Source organism: Rhinolophus ferrumequinum, chromosome 15, assembly GCF_004115265.2.
Source record: "Rhinolophus ferrumequinum isolate MPI-CBG mRhiFer1 chromosome 15, mRhiFer1_v1.p, whole genome shotgun sequence".
NCBI lineage: Eukaryota > Metazoa > Chordata > Mammalia > Chiroptera > Rhinolophidae > Rhinolophus > Rhinolophus ferrumequinum.
In genome coordinates, this window is record NC_046298.1 from 30,892,241 (window position 1) to 30,905,402 (window position 13,162).

Genomic DNA, 13,162 nt, shown 5'->3' on the forward strand with positions numbered 1-13,162 from the left:
CTCATCCGCAGGGAGCCCCCCGTGTGCTGTACTGATGAGGGGAGAGAGGTGGAAGGGGGCTGTGAGAGTGCCCCAGCCCTGCCCTCTGAAATGCACAGTCTGCTTCTCCGACGACGTGGAGGCTGGGATCTAAGACAGGTGACCTTGATGGGCAGCTCTGTCTTTGCCAACCATTCTTGGATGCTCCCCACCCTTCCTGCCTCCCTCATTCCCTGGGGTCAGACCTCCCAACCTCCCGTCCCCATCCACATTCCCCATACATTCCTCAGCCTGGCATCTGGTGTCAAGAAGGACCCCACACAGGTAGATACAAGGCTAAATGGGGAGGCACACCTGAATCTAGGTTGTTCAGACTAGTGGGGGAGACAGAGAAGCCAACCGGCCCTGACAGAGGCATATGAGCCCAGGGGAAGCAGTGTGAAGCCAGGAGGACAGAGGAGGGCTCCTGCCCTACCTGGGAGGTGTGGGGACCATGTCCCTAAAGATAGGCAGGAGCGAGCCAAGCAGGGAACAGCCTTTCAGGCCCCAGGAATAGAATGTGCAAATATCCAGAGGACAAGAAGGGCGTGGTCCCTGGGAGGAACCAGAGGGTAGGAGGTTGTGGCAGGAATAAGACTTGGAGAAGCAAAGACGAGCTAGACCTTGGGGGCTCAGGGTTCCAGGTTATTCTGAGGGCACCGAGCAACAAGTCTGCACTCTAGAAGGCTGTGCAGGCTGGGGGCCAGCTAGGAAACACCAGGGTCTCCCAGGTCTTTTGCCACACGGGCTGTGCTGCTGGACCAATAACCTTAGCCATCCCAGGAGCTTGTGAGCAATGCAGCATCTCAGGCCCACCCAGACACGCTGAGCCAGAATCAGTATTTCAACAAGGCTCCCTGGGATCTGTGAACTCGTTAACGTCAGACAAGCTCTACTCTGGGCCAGGAAGGGTGGAGCATGAACTTCAAAGATGGTGGGGCAGTGGGAGGGAGAAGCAGCTGAAGTCCAGGTGACACACAGGCCTGGGAGATGGCGGGACCGTAGGAGGGGCGCGTTTGGAGGAGGGGCCAGGATAAAGGCTTTAATTTTAGTTAGGTTGGATTTGTGGGGTGGGTAGGAGGTGGACTGGAGACATGCTAGGAGATAGACTGCAGGTCGGGGGGAACTGAGGACGAGGGGAGAAAGTGGGGAAGAGAGCATGAGCAAGTGAGAAAGAGGAAGATACTGAGAGAGGACAGGAGAGACAGACAGACAGACACTCATGGGAACAGACTCAGGACAGCTCTGTATTAGGTTGGTGCAAAAGTCATTGCGGTTTAAACGGTTAAAAATAATTACAAAAACTGCAATGACTTTTGCACCGACCTAATATAAAAGGAAGCGTTCCCACATAGGAGCCGGCCCTGGAGCAGTAGCTCTCCAAGCTAGGACCAGACCCTGGCTCGGCCACGTGGCTGTAGGCAGATTCCTTAACCATCCTAGACTTCACTTTCATCATCTTTAAAGTGGGGACGATGCTTTCACAGTCTCATCAAGCAGCCGCAAGGACTGAATGTCGGGAGGTGATGGCTGTAAAAGGGCGTCACTCTGTGCTGGGCACACAGCAGAAAGCAAAGCAAGAAGGATCAGCGGCTACTCTTTAGGACTGCGATGGAGGGAAGGGAGGTAGCGGTCTCCAGCGGGGCCTTTCCCCAGGGCTTTGCTCCTTGCACTGTGTTCAGGACCAGCAGGGAGCTTGTGAGAAGTGCAGGCTCTCAGGCCCCACCCCACCTATAGGATCAGGAGCTACATTTAGACAAGACCCAGGGGATGCTCGTTACCGATGGAGAAGCGCTCAGCACTGCATCTTCCCAGCACAACAGAATTGTCTGGATACTTTTATAAAATACCAATGCCTGGGTCCCACCCCAGAAATTCCAGGGTAATTGGCCTGGGGTGTGGCCTGGCACTGGGATTTTTAAAAGCTCCCCAAGAGATTCTAATGTGCAGAATGAGGTGTTAAGGAGAGTGTATCCTTCCTCAGGTGAAGAGGAGGGGCTGGGGCTGGAGAAAAAAAGAGCCCAAGACCAGGCCTATGGGAACAGCGGATGCCTTTTTGGTCATTCACTGTGTGCCCAGCACGGGGCAGAACCCCTTGACAGAGATTCAGGATCAGTCCGTCCTCACTACAGCCCAGTGAGGTTGAGACCATTCCCATCCCCACTTCACAGATGAGGAAACTGAGGTACCGAGAGGTTAGTTAACTTGCACAGATCATATGGGCAGCAAGTGGCAGGGTCAGGATTCAAACATAACACTTTGGACTCAAGAGCCCATGCTTTCCAACACAGAGCTTTTGGGTGGGTGGCGGCACTTACTTTACGTCTGTCTCTCTCCTCAACCCTCTCCAGGCTGGGTCTCCAGCCCTGTGGGACCCCGAAGCCCTGATCATCAACAAACACAGGACCCCACCCCCCATGGCTACTGTAACAAAGACACTTAACATCACAGCCCTAACACACATGCTGCGCACAGCACACTCCAATTTTATAGTCTATTCTCTTCTCTTCCTTGTTAAGTTTGGTCACAGTCCACCCAAGAGATTTTATAACACGTCCCATCCCAGGGTCTGAATAACGATTTATGCTGAAGTCCTCACAGATGAAGCGAGGTCAGGACTTTGCTGTAAAATACTCCAAGAAAAAAACCAACAACAGTGGTGCTGGCGCAGGGCAGATATACAATGCGTGCTGGTGGCTGCTGTCTGCTGTGGAAGCTGGGATATGGGAGTTCATTACATACTTGTGTGTTTAAAAAATAATAAAACAGTCAAAGGAAAGACAACTGTCTGCCAGATGACAGGATGAGGCCAGTGTTCCGTTTTCTGATTTTGATCACTGTACCGTGTTCTGTCAGAGGGTCCTTACTTTTAGGAAACACACACTGAAGTATTTGGGGCCAAGGTCATCATTTCTGCAACTTAATTTTCAAATAGTTCAGCCAGAAAATCATAACATGCTCACGTATGTACAGAGAAAGCCGATGAAGCAAATGTGGCTAAATGATCGTATCCAGTGCAGGATGTACAGGAGTACTCCATGTTCTTGCAACTTTTCTGTAAGTCAGTTTCAGACTATTTCAAAAGAAGTAGACGAAGGAAAGAGAAGCAGACAGAGACAGAGCGACTCAATAGATTACCTCTCCTCTGTGCCAACACCACAGTCTCCCAGCAATCACGCACAGGGTGCAGTTTTATACATCAGATCCAGTTTTCCTAGAACCTCTCCCAATATATGGTTGGAGGTGAGTTCCAAGGACCAGGGCTCTGGCCCAGGGAAGGCTCTGTGTTATGCTGTGCCAGGACCACCACCTCCCAGAAGGGCTGTGCTGAATTGACAGGTTTTGTCCCCAAAGCTGTCTTGTAACTTTAAAAATACCTATCTCAAAACACTCTGGGAAGGAAGGGAGGAAAGATTAGAGAGAAGAAGGGAGGGAGGGAAGAAGGGAGGAAGGAAACCAAACAAGAAGGTGAGGACCCAGGAATGGCCCCAGCCTGGATTCAGGGGACACTAGGGGACAAGAAGCGGTACTAGGGTCAGGCAAATGTCCCAGTAAGGGGTCATATCTATGTGTAGCATAGACATGTCTATTTCAGGTTTCTGAAATTCCCAAAGGGAGAGTTGACACAAACCAACTTTTCTTATCACAACAAACGCTGCTATAATGCTGTCACTGGGCTTCTCCTCACAAGGACAAAACGAAGGCAGTGGTCTGAGGAGTGACTGAGAGAAGTAAGGAAGAACCAGAAATATGCAGGAGCTGTGTGACCTTAGGCAAGTCATTTCCCTCTCTGTGTCTGAGGTGCTGAAGTTCTGCCCCCCAGGCTCAGTGTTCTCACCTGTAGAGCAGACATCCTACCCCCAGCTTTTGGGACAGGGCCCGGGACACTCATCCTATGATCATGTTGTCACGGTCACTGCGGTAATAGCACTACCGAATACGCCTGTGAGGGCATTGCATCAGAAGATCTTCCAGGGGCACCCTCACAATATGGTCCCTGATCTGATCTATGGTGTGGCCTGGGGTATCGGGAGGAAGCGCCCCCAGGAGTGATTTACTTGGGAGCGTGGACAGGCCTCATTCACTCCCCTCCCTTTGTGATCGGGGCTGCCAGGCAGAGGGCCAGCCCCCAGCTGTGTTTACGGGAGAGGACCCCCCCCCCCCCCCCCGTAAATGGGCTGTGATGTTTGCAAAGGAGGGGTGAAAGCTTGATTCTCCATCTTTCTGGATGGAAGCCAGGCAGACACCCCACTGTGAAGAGCGGGGCAGTACTCTGCAACTTCATCGTCATTATGACAATAACAGCTGACAGATACCAAGCGGATGCTTTCAAGAAGCCAAGTCCTGTGCCGAGTTCCTTATCGACATGACTCCAATGAACCCGAACAACACCCTCTGAGAGAAACGTCACTGTAGTCCCTTTGTCCAGATGAGGGAATGGAGCTCGGAGGGCTCAAGTGCTAGTAAGCCACAGCTCTGGGACGCTGCTCCTCAAAGCCCGCCGTTCGCACTGCACACGTCGGCGTCACATCATTCTCCACGCCGCGGTTCTGCACTGCTTGAAGTTGTTACAAAGACACCCAGTTTTGTCATTAGAAAATAAAGATCGAATGGGAGGGGCGCCCCTTCGCTTGGCAAGATGGTACAGCACAGTCAGGTCCATGAGCACTGTTAGTTTAGGTATAAATTCCTCTGTCTTTCACACATTTGCAGGAGTGTGAAAAACCTCCCTTTCATATTGAGTTGGGCTCTGTTTGTGTTCCCTTCAAAATATCAGATTGTTAATTATTTGCACAACAGCTTGAAGGAGAACAGGTTCTTTCTTGCACCCGGGCATAAAAATGTCTCTACCACCAAAGGGCCCCCAAGATCCTCTCTGGTGATAGAGAAGGACCGTGATAAAAACTTCCTTCCTTCTGCAGGGGTGCACGCGTCCTCTGAGCAGTGGTGAGACAGATGGGTATCTGTTGCTTTGCACATCACACAGCCCTCTCTAAAACCATGAACATCTCCAGGGGAAAGGACACACTTGGCCGAGATGTCTGTTACCGTTTTTACAGCAGCCTTGAAGACAGGAGTCGTAAACTACTCGCCCACAGGAGTGAGTGCTTGCCAGCTCACCGCTGGAAGGTTTTCAATGCAAAAAGAAAAGTAAACTCATATGTTCTCTGCACAAAGTAAAAAGTAATTAAGATGTATCAGTGCCTGCGAGAGACACAAAAACCACTCACTGGCTGGGGGGACCCTGCTTTCAGAATTCTGGTGCAAGGTCTGCTGGTTCCCTTCAGTTACTCCTTTCGTGGATCATAAATGCTGGTCTCCAGAGCGTGACATAAACCTTTCCGGAGTGAATCACAAATCTAGAGCTGGAAGTGGCTGTAGGTAAAAGGCTGCCAGATAAAACACAGGATGCCCAATTATTGCATGGGACATACTCATACTGAAAATTAGTCATCCTTTATCTGCAATTCAAATTTATCTGAGCGTTCTGTGTTTTTATTTGCTTAATCTGGCAACCCGATGCAGAGGTTGTCTTATTTCTATACCTGGGTTTCCCAGATGAGGCCATGGAGGCCCCGAGAGGGAAAGTGAAAGGCAGGGTCAGGCTAGGAGTCTGATCTTGGTCTCTTTACAGCCACCTCCCAGATGAAATCAAAACAACCCCTTGGAGGTCATGACTCACCATGGCACCTCACCTTACTTCCTTAACAAAGACCTCATTTGAGGACCAAGGATGGGGCGGGAGTGAAGAATCACAGCTGAGGAATTTGACAGTTTGACAAGGTGGGTGGACCCACCAAACTAGATGGAATGGGGTTCCACTCCCTGCTGGGGCAGTCTGGGCAAGCTGTCTCGCTATTTCCCTCCTGTAAACACAGGGAAGAAGGTACTCAGGGGCTGACCCTGCCGGGCTCCCAGGAGGCACACGGCAAATCTTGGTTTTCTTCCTTCTTTAGAAAAGGCATTTTCTTCTTGCCACAGGATTAGAATTCCTGCAATTCCAGCCAAAGGGACTGTGCTGGAAACAGATGCTACAAGCGTTAACATGTCTCCCATCCTGGTACACAGAGGGCAAACAGGGGCATCTCCCTGGCTTGAGCCTACAGACCTGCAGGAGGCTGTGAGCTCCTCTTGGGAGGCAGGGCAGCTGCAGGGTCCACGGGGACTCACCAACAGGAAGTGAAAAAAGATGGGGATGGGGTAGGAGCAGGGTGCCCACTGAAATCCCCACCTGCTTCTCTGTCACCAGGCAGGGCTCTGGACCGCCTGGGGTCCAGCCTTGGCCTCCCATTGATCGGCCCAGGGACTTGGAGCAAACTACTTGCCCACTGCTCCTCTCAGCCTCCCGTATGATCAAGATCAATGCTTACGCTTTGTGCACCTTTCCAAGGTACCTGTCCAGAGAAATGGGCATTTAAAAATAAGGAGTATGCTATTAGAAGTCAAGTGAATGGTTAATTAACCACAGGCTTAATTTAAAAGCATGCAATTGTTTTTACCGCAGCCTTGAAGATAGGAGTCACAAACTACCAGCCCACAGCAGTGAGTCCTTGACAGCTCATCCCCTGCAAAGATGAAAGTAAACTAATGTGTTCTTTGCACCAGATAAAAAGTAACTACAATGTGGCAGTGCCTGTGGAAGACACAGAACGCCCCACTGGCTCAAGGGGACACAAGGGGAGGCGTGGCTAGGAGGGACAAGAGAGGGTTCCTTGATTTGGGGATTCCCTGGTGTGTACATATAACTGTGTGCATATATCTTAAAAATCTTTTAATGGGGGCGGGGGGCGGGTTGTACTTGGTGGTCTCAGAGGCCTGGCCTCTGCTATATTCAAGAGGAATTCACTGTGAGGAGTAAGGGTTTAAGGCCTGGACTTGCCACTGTGCCTGTGACCTTAGGTCATTTTACCTTTACAAGCCTCTGTGTCCTCATCTGTAAAATGGGGATATAACAGTATTGGGTCAGAGGATGCAAAGAGAAAATGCGGGTGTTTGGCACCAGCACGTAGTGCAGGGTCTGGCACACGAAACATTAAACATTAAATATCATCGCTCTCGTGTCCACTGAGGGGAGTTTCCATTTGAAGTCTCCAGACGTGAGCTAAAGCTGGGGCGCAGGGACCCCACCAGCAAGGGAAGGGCTTCAGGGATAGGAGATTAGGAGGCAGAGCTTTCATCCTCCTTGGAGCTGGCAGAGGGATTAAGTCTTTCCTTAAATACACGGCCTCCCTCCCATCCAGAAGAAGGAGTACCTAGAGGTGGGGACACAGAACCCAAGGTAGGTGTAGCCTGGACAGGTTAGGGGGTGCTTTCTAGAGTTAATCCAGCCCCAAACAGGGGCTTCCCGAGGACTTCTGTGAGCTGGACAGGAAACCCCAGAACCTGCCAATCCAGGAGTGCCTTTGAGCCTCAGGCTCCTGATTTGTAAAATGGGATGTTTGTTCCACAAAGGCTGCACTACCTTCTAAGCGTCTTCTCCTGGCTGCCTTTCAACTCCTTTTCCTCCCTCTTCCTCAGTGATTCAGGGGTGCTCGGCCTGCACACTTTTCTCTCCATTCTATCAAGCCTAACAGCCAGGGGCCGTCTGAGAGAAGGCCCTACTGCCGGGTACCCCGACCACCACGCGGCCCCGTGGGGCTGTGGGTCCCCCTCTTTGTAAAGAACGCCTCCCCTCAGTTCTGCTGAGCTCAGCGGGCCAGGAGAAGTCGCGCGTGCCTTCACACTGATCGCCTTTGCGGTTGCAAACCTGCTTTGATGCCCTGGGAGCGAAGGGGGCCCCTAAGTGAGGCGGTTCATAAATAATATATTTTTAAATACTCGATAGAGGGGAAATGGTTCCTCTCGATGCCTCCTGCCCCCACCCCGGCCGGGCTCCTTTCCAGCTTTGAAGAATGGCGGTCTGCTCCCTTCCCAAGGAACTCGTGACAGCGCAGGGGATCAGGTGGAGAGTGGGGGGCCAGAGGTCCCACGCGTAGGGACACACCCCTACCCGCCGGGTGCAAGTTACAACACGGCCAGAGAGGGCCCAACTTTCCCCAAACCTGGGTCTCCGCAGAAAAGTCCGCGAGAAGTTGGGGGGACGCCCGGGCCCGTGAGGGACCCCTACCGCCCCTGGGCCCCCCTAGCCTCCCCGGAGCGCGCCCCTCCCGCCGCTGGAGCTTGCGGGCGTGGACGCCGCTGAGCCGGGCTGCGGCTCCCGGGAAGAGCACCTTCTTGTGGAAGGGGTGGAGTGGGGTGGGTTGGGCATCGCGGTCCAGGCACCCGGGGGCGCGTGGCGGGGGACACTCACCGCTTCCTGCTGGGCTCACTGCGGAGCCGCGCCCCGGGCGCACAGGGCCCTCCCAGGCGCAGGTGGCGGCGGCGGCAGCCGGACTCTGGGGGCCGCGGCGACGAGCCTGCAAGAGAGAGCAGCGGGGGTCATGGCCCGGGCCGGGCAGTGCGCTGGGGCCGCTCCGCCCCGGCCGGCGCACCGTGCCACCGCCGCTCGCGCACGCCTCCCGCTGCCCCGGCCCCGGCCCCTCGGGGCGGTGCTGACTGCAGCCCCGCCCTGCCCGCAGGCGCCGGATCGCACCCGCCGGGAGCCGGGGCGCTGCGGGGGCGGAGCAGGGCCCTCCCGCCGCCTTTCTGGGGAGAGTGCCCGGGGCGTGCCCGGCGCCCGCGCCACCGGCCTCCCCTTGCCCACCTCAGTTTCCTCTTCCCCGGCCCGGGAGGAACCTGGGGAAAGTTTGGGCCGCGGTCCAGGGCGGCGGGGGGCTCTCCACCGCGCGCCCCTCCCCGAACCTGGGTGCCAAGCTCCCAGAAGCTGTGCATCGCAGCCCTGGGTGATGAAAAGAAGGACCACCCATGCTTGAGTGCGCCCCACTGCCTGGCTGCATAGAGGGGAGGCAAGACGTCCCCCATCTCGCCAGCATCAGCCCCACAGCCCTACATTGGGCCTTGGGGTCACGTAAGCAGTGCGCCCCTTCCCCATCTTGTCGCTAGAGCTGTGGGGCTTCAGATGCTCCTCGTGATCAAAATGCAGCTTCCCTGTGTTAGGGTCTTGCCCTTCCGCTCTCTGCACGTGCTTTCACACCCCACTTCTGTGAGGGGAACATGGGGGTGCAGGCCAAATGGGGGTGTTAGGACTTGTCTCTTGACCTTTGGACAGGCTTCAGGGTTTTGATACCTCCTAGCGGGGAGCAATTCCCCAGACCCCTTGGTGTGGGTGCAGGGCCTTTTATCCACATGGGTTTCTTAGGCGGCGGCTCCCACTGTGAGGCGGCCTCTGCAGGCAGTATCCTGCTTGCCTGGAGGAACAAAAGCGATCCCCTACCACGTGTTTTTCCTGTCATTGTCACAAGCCTGTTGTACCAGCTCCATCTTACACGCACCAGGTCTCCACACCAGGTGTTCTGCGTCCTTCTGGAGAATTAGAAGGGGAAACTGAGTCACACAGCAGGACAGTGACATTCCTTTGGTGAACGCAGTCAAGAACTGAGTTGCAGTCAAGAACTGAGTTGCAGGAAGTAGAGTCAGCATCCTAGCTGTGCTCTCCCCTTGAATCATCCCTAAAGATGTTGCAGTCTCTTTGTTCCCCTGCCCATATCAAGTCCAGAGTGACGGGCAGAAAATGTATCATGTCCTCCCTGAAGAGAAGGACAGAAGGGGGTAGGGATAGAGGCAGGATGTTCCTTCCACCTATTCCCACTCCCCACCCTTGGAGGGAAAGTGGGTTACTGAGGGTCCTGTGTCCTTTCGTCTCCTCTAAAAGTGGCAACGGAGGTGTGGGGGAAGCCCCTGGGGATGGTAGGCACAGCCATCCCCATACTTGTTCCAGAAGGGTGGAGAAGGACCTTTTCTAAAGGCTGAGAAGCCTTGAGCAGGATGAGTGCTGTGCGCTGGTTGTGAGATCAGCCCATCTCTGCGCCCTGGTTTCCACAAGGAGAAATAGGGACTCATTCATTTCTACAAAAAGTTTTGAGCATCTACTCTGTGCTAGCAACTTGGGTACCACAGTGAGCAGGATACCTATGCATGCACCCTGATGTCACCACCTGCTCAGAACAGCCCTTTGAGGGACAGACAGTTATTCTCTCATTTTCCAGGAGTGGGACTTGTGGCACAGGGAAGTCGACAGGTCACCCAGGCCATTAGTGGTACATTTTGATATGCACCATCCTCTCTACTCCTGGGCTCTCCTGCCTCAAGCCAAGAGAGGAGCCGCCCATCTCAGGGGAGTTGGGCCCAATCCTAACCTGGCGGGGAGGGGAGACTAATGAGAGGAGACCTAGCAGGATTCTTTTTGTCAACTACATGGGGTTGAGATAAGGAATGGAAAGAATGCAGTTTAATTTGCTTTCCCTTCACCTGGCCTCCTTCCCCACACCTCCCCCCACCCCTTCAGACCGGTGGGGTTTGTGCTTCAATATGAGAATGTCTCAATGAAGTCACTTTGGCGTTTGGGGCTGGATCATTCTCTGTCCTGGGCACTATAGGATGTTGAGCAGGGTCCCTGGCCTCAAACCACCAGATGCTGGTAGCATCAACCACCTCCCCAAGTTGTGACAACCAAAACCATCTCCAGACTTTGCCACATGTCCCTTTGGGGGCACAATCGCTCCTGCCGGTTGAGAATCCCAACATATGTTCCAGTGGTTCCCAGCCCTGGCAGCATGCCAGGATCACTGCAGGAAGCTAAACACATAAATAAATAAAAACGAATAAAGCGAACATCCAGGCCCAGCTCACCCCAAGGATTCTGACCTAATTGGTCCAGGTAGGGCCCAGGCATGGGTGTTTTGTGAAAGCTCCCAGGACATAGGCAGCTACCACGGAGAACCTCGAAGCTAGTCAGGGCGCACTTGCAAGACTAGAAACTGAAGAGACAAATCAATGAAGTGCAGTATGGGAAACCTGTATGGATCTCGATTTGGATAGACCAACTACAAAGAGATACTTCTGAGATAACAGCAGAAAATTGAACACACTCTGGGTATTAGATAATATTTTAAAAGTATTACTCATTTTAATAGATGTGATAGTCGCATAACTATCTTTAAGGCCCTTCGTGATTCATATGGAAAAGTACTATGACTGAATTAGCATAACATTAGGTTTGCTTTAAATGAGTCCAGGAAAATAAAAAGGTGACAGAATGAAGAGTGGGGGCAGGGGAGAGATGAAACAAGAATGAAAAAATTGTTCACAATTGTTGAAGTTAAGAAACTGGTGCGTGGAGGTTCGCTATACTATCCGCACTACTTTTATATGTGTTTCAAAATTTCCAAAATATAAAAAGAAAAGCGAGAAAGAGAGCCCCTTGGACCCTGCCCCTTGGCAGCCAGGTGAGGTGCCCCATCCCCTGAAAACGTGGCCTTGGTTTTGTGGTGGGAGCAATGGGAAGCTGGTGGTGGGGACGCCCTGGGAGGACAGTCCAGCTCAGTGGGCTCACCTTGCACCACCCATCTGGAAGCAGCTGCAGCAGTTGAAGAGGAGGGGGGATCAGCCTTAAACCCACAAACGGGGAGACTAAGCCCGGGCAGCAGCCCTGCTACCTGCCTGTGATCAGAATCACCTGGAGCTTTGGGAAGAGACAGGTGCTGGAGGTGGGGCTTCCTTAGGTGTGGGCCCCGGGTGTGTGTGTGTAAGGACGTGAAATCAGGCCGCTGACATGTGTCCCCTAATGCTCTCCCTTCTCAGCCCAATCACCATGCTGAGAGACTCCTGGTCTGCAGAGGCAGTAGGAGAGGAGTAAGTAATTAGAGCAGTTCCACCCCTTTTCTTCCCTTGGAGATTAACAGTTTGGAGAGCAATTTCCAGTGCATAATTCAACAAGAGTTCCAGCATTGGCGGAGCACCTACCGTGTGCCAGGCACGGTTCTAGGGGCTGAGAATACGGGGAGTGAACGAGATGTCAGAACCCCTTGCCCTTCATGGATGTTCGAGTCTGAGTGCTAAGGAGGAAAAATAGGACAGAGTAGGAGGCTGTAAAGGGTGGGGTGGGGGGCTAGCCTTTTAGACAAGGGGGACAGAGAGACTCTGAGAAGCTGCCTGTGAGGAAGGCCTGGAGAGAGCAGAGAAGCCGGGTGGCTATCAGGAGGAACCCTGTGCTGTGGGGTCTCTGGGTTCAGGGTGCGGCCCAAGGAAGGCAGAAAGGGACCAGGCTTGTAAAACAGCTCCCTCCTCCTGAAATGTCCTTTCTTCCCCCCACCCTTGCCCAGTGACTGTTTCATGGCTCTGAGCAAGTGTCTCTTTGCCAGTCTGGAACCCCACTGGGGGTACTGCAGCCTGCCGTGGGTCCATCGGTGCAATTACTGAAGGGCTGTCTCTCCACTAGCAGGTGAGCCCCAGGAGGGCAGGGAGCAGGTCCCCGCTGCTGGCCGTCACCCCAAGCATGGGACACAGGGCCCAGCACAATGCGGGTGCTCCACACATCCTTGCAGAACAAAGCGGGGGTTTGAATGAGCAAATGAAGAACTAACTGCAAGTCCTCGGGAGGTTTCTGGGGATCAGGGAACCAGCCTCATTCTAAGAAAAGACGCAGGTGCCACTGCCCACTCTCGAAGCCATCCACCAAAATGCCCAACTAGTGGAGTTGCCCAGGGGAGCTGCAGGGGAGAGAATATCTCTGTGAGGCTGCTGTGCCCAGAAACAGAGGAGAGGCTGGTTCTGTCTGCATGGCCCCTCTCACTTGTGCCCCTTCTCAGTTGCCAAAACGTGGCATAATGGATGATAGGGGGTGGGTGGCCACTCTGGGGCCACAGCAGGAGAGGGGCCCAGGGGAAGCAAAGGGAGGGGCAGAGCTGAGACATCACTGGCCGACAGGTGTGGTTGGCCCCCAAAACTTTATAAGCCCTGAAGGACATGAGGCAGGCAGGCCTGAGGCTTAGTGGGGGCCAAAGGGCAACTAAAGATCATCCCAGTTCAGGACAGCCTTGAACAGGAGCACTTAGGAGCCCCCAGCCATGACAGCCGGGTGGAAGAGGGAGGGTCCCTACAGACTGGCCTCCTAGCAGACTGTGTGGGTCTGTGAAGCCTTGGAGCTTCCTGATCACCATGGCATGACCTTTCCACGCCCTGGGAGCACCACGGAGTCATGTGTGGCTCTGAAGGTATTTGCGTCCAGAGGGGCTCCACAAGGTGTCATGGAGGGTGGGGTGTGGGG

At 53.7% G+C, this 13,162-nt stretch overlaps 1 protein-coding gene across 3 annotated transcripts in view; it reads right to left on the reverse strand.

The window, feature by feature from the left end:
* C15H16orf74 (chromosome 15 C16orf74 homolog) overlaps positions 1-8,505 on the reverse strand; it is a 28,662-nt gene extending 20,157 nt beyond the window's left edge. The window contains exons 1-3 of one of the 3 annotated variants that reach the window (XM_033128283.1): positions 8,309-8,505; positions 6,519-6,584; positions 6,251-6,413 (exon numbers count right to left, since the gene is read on the reverse strand). In XM_033128283.1, the coding sequence (XP_032984174.1) occupies positions 6,251-6,310 (60 nt within the window). In that variant the 5' untranslated portion in view covers positions 6,311-6,413; positions 6,519-6,584; positions 8,309-8,505. The remainder of the gene's footprint in view (positions 1-6,250; positions 6,414-6,518; positions 6,585-8,308) is intronic. The other 2 variants (XM_033128285.1, XM_033128284.1) reach the window with 2 other exon arrangements.
* Between the last annotated feature and the right edge of the window lie 4,657 nt (positions 8,506-13,162).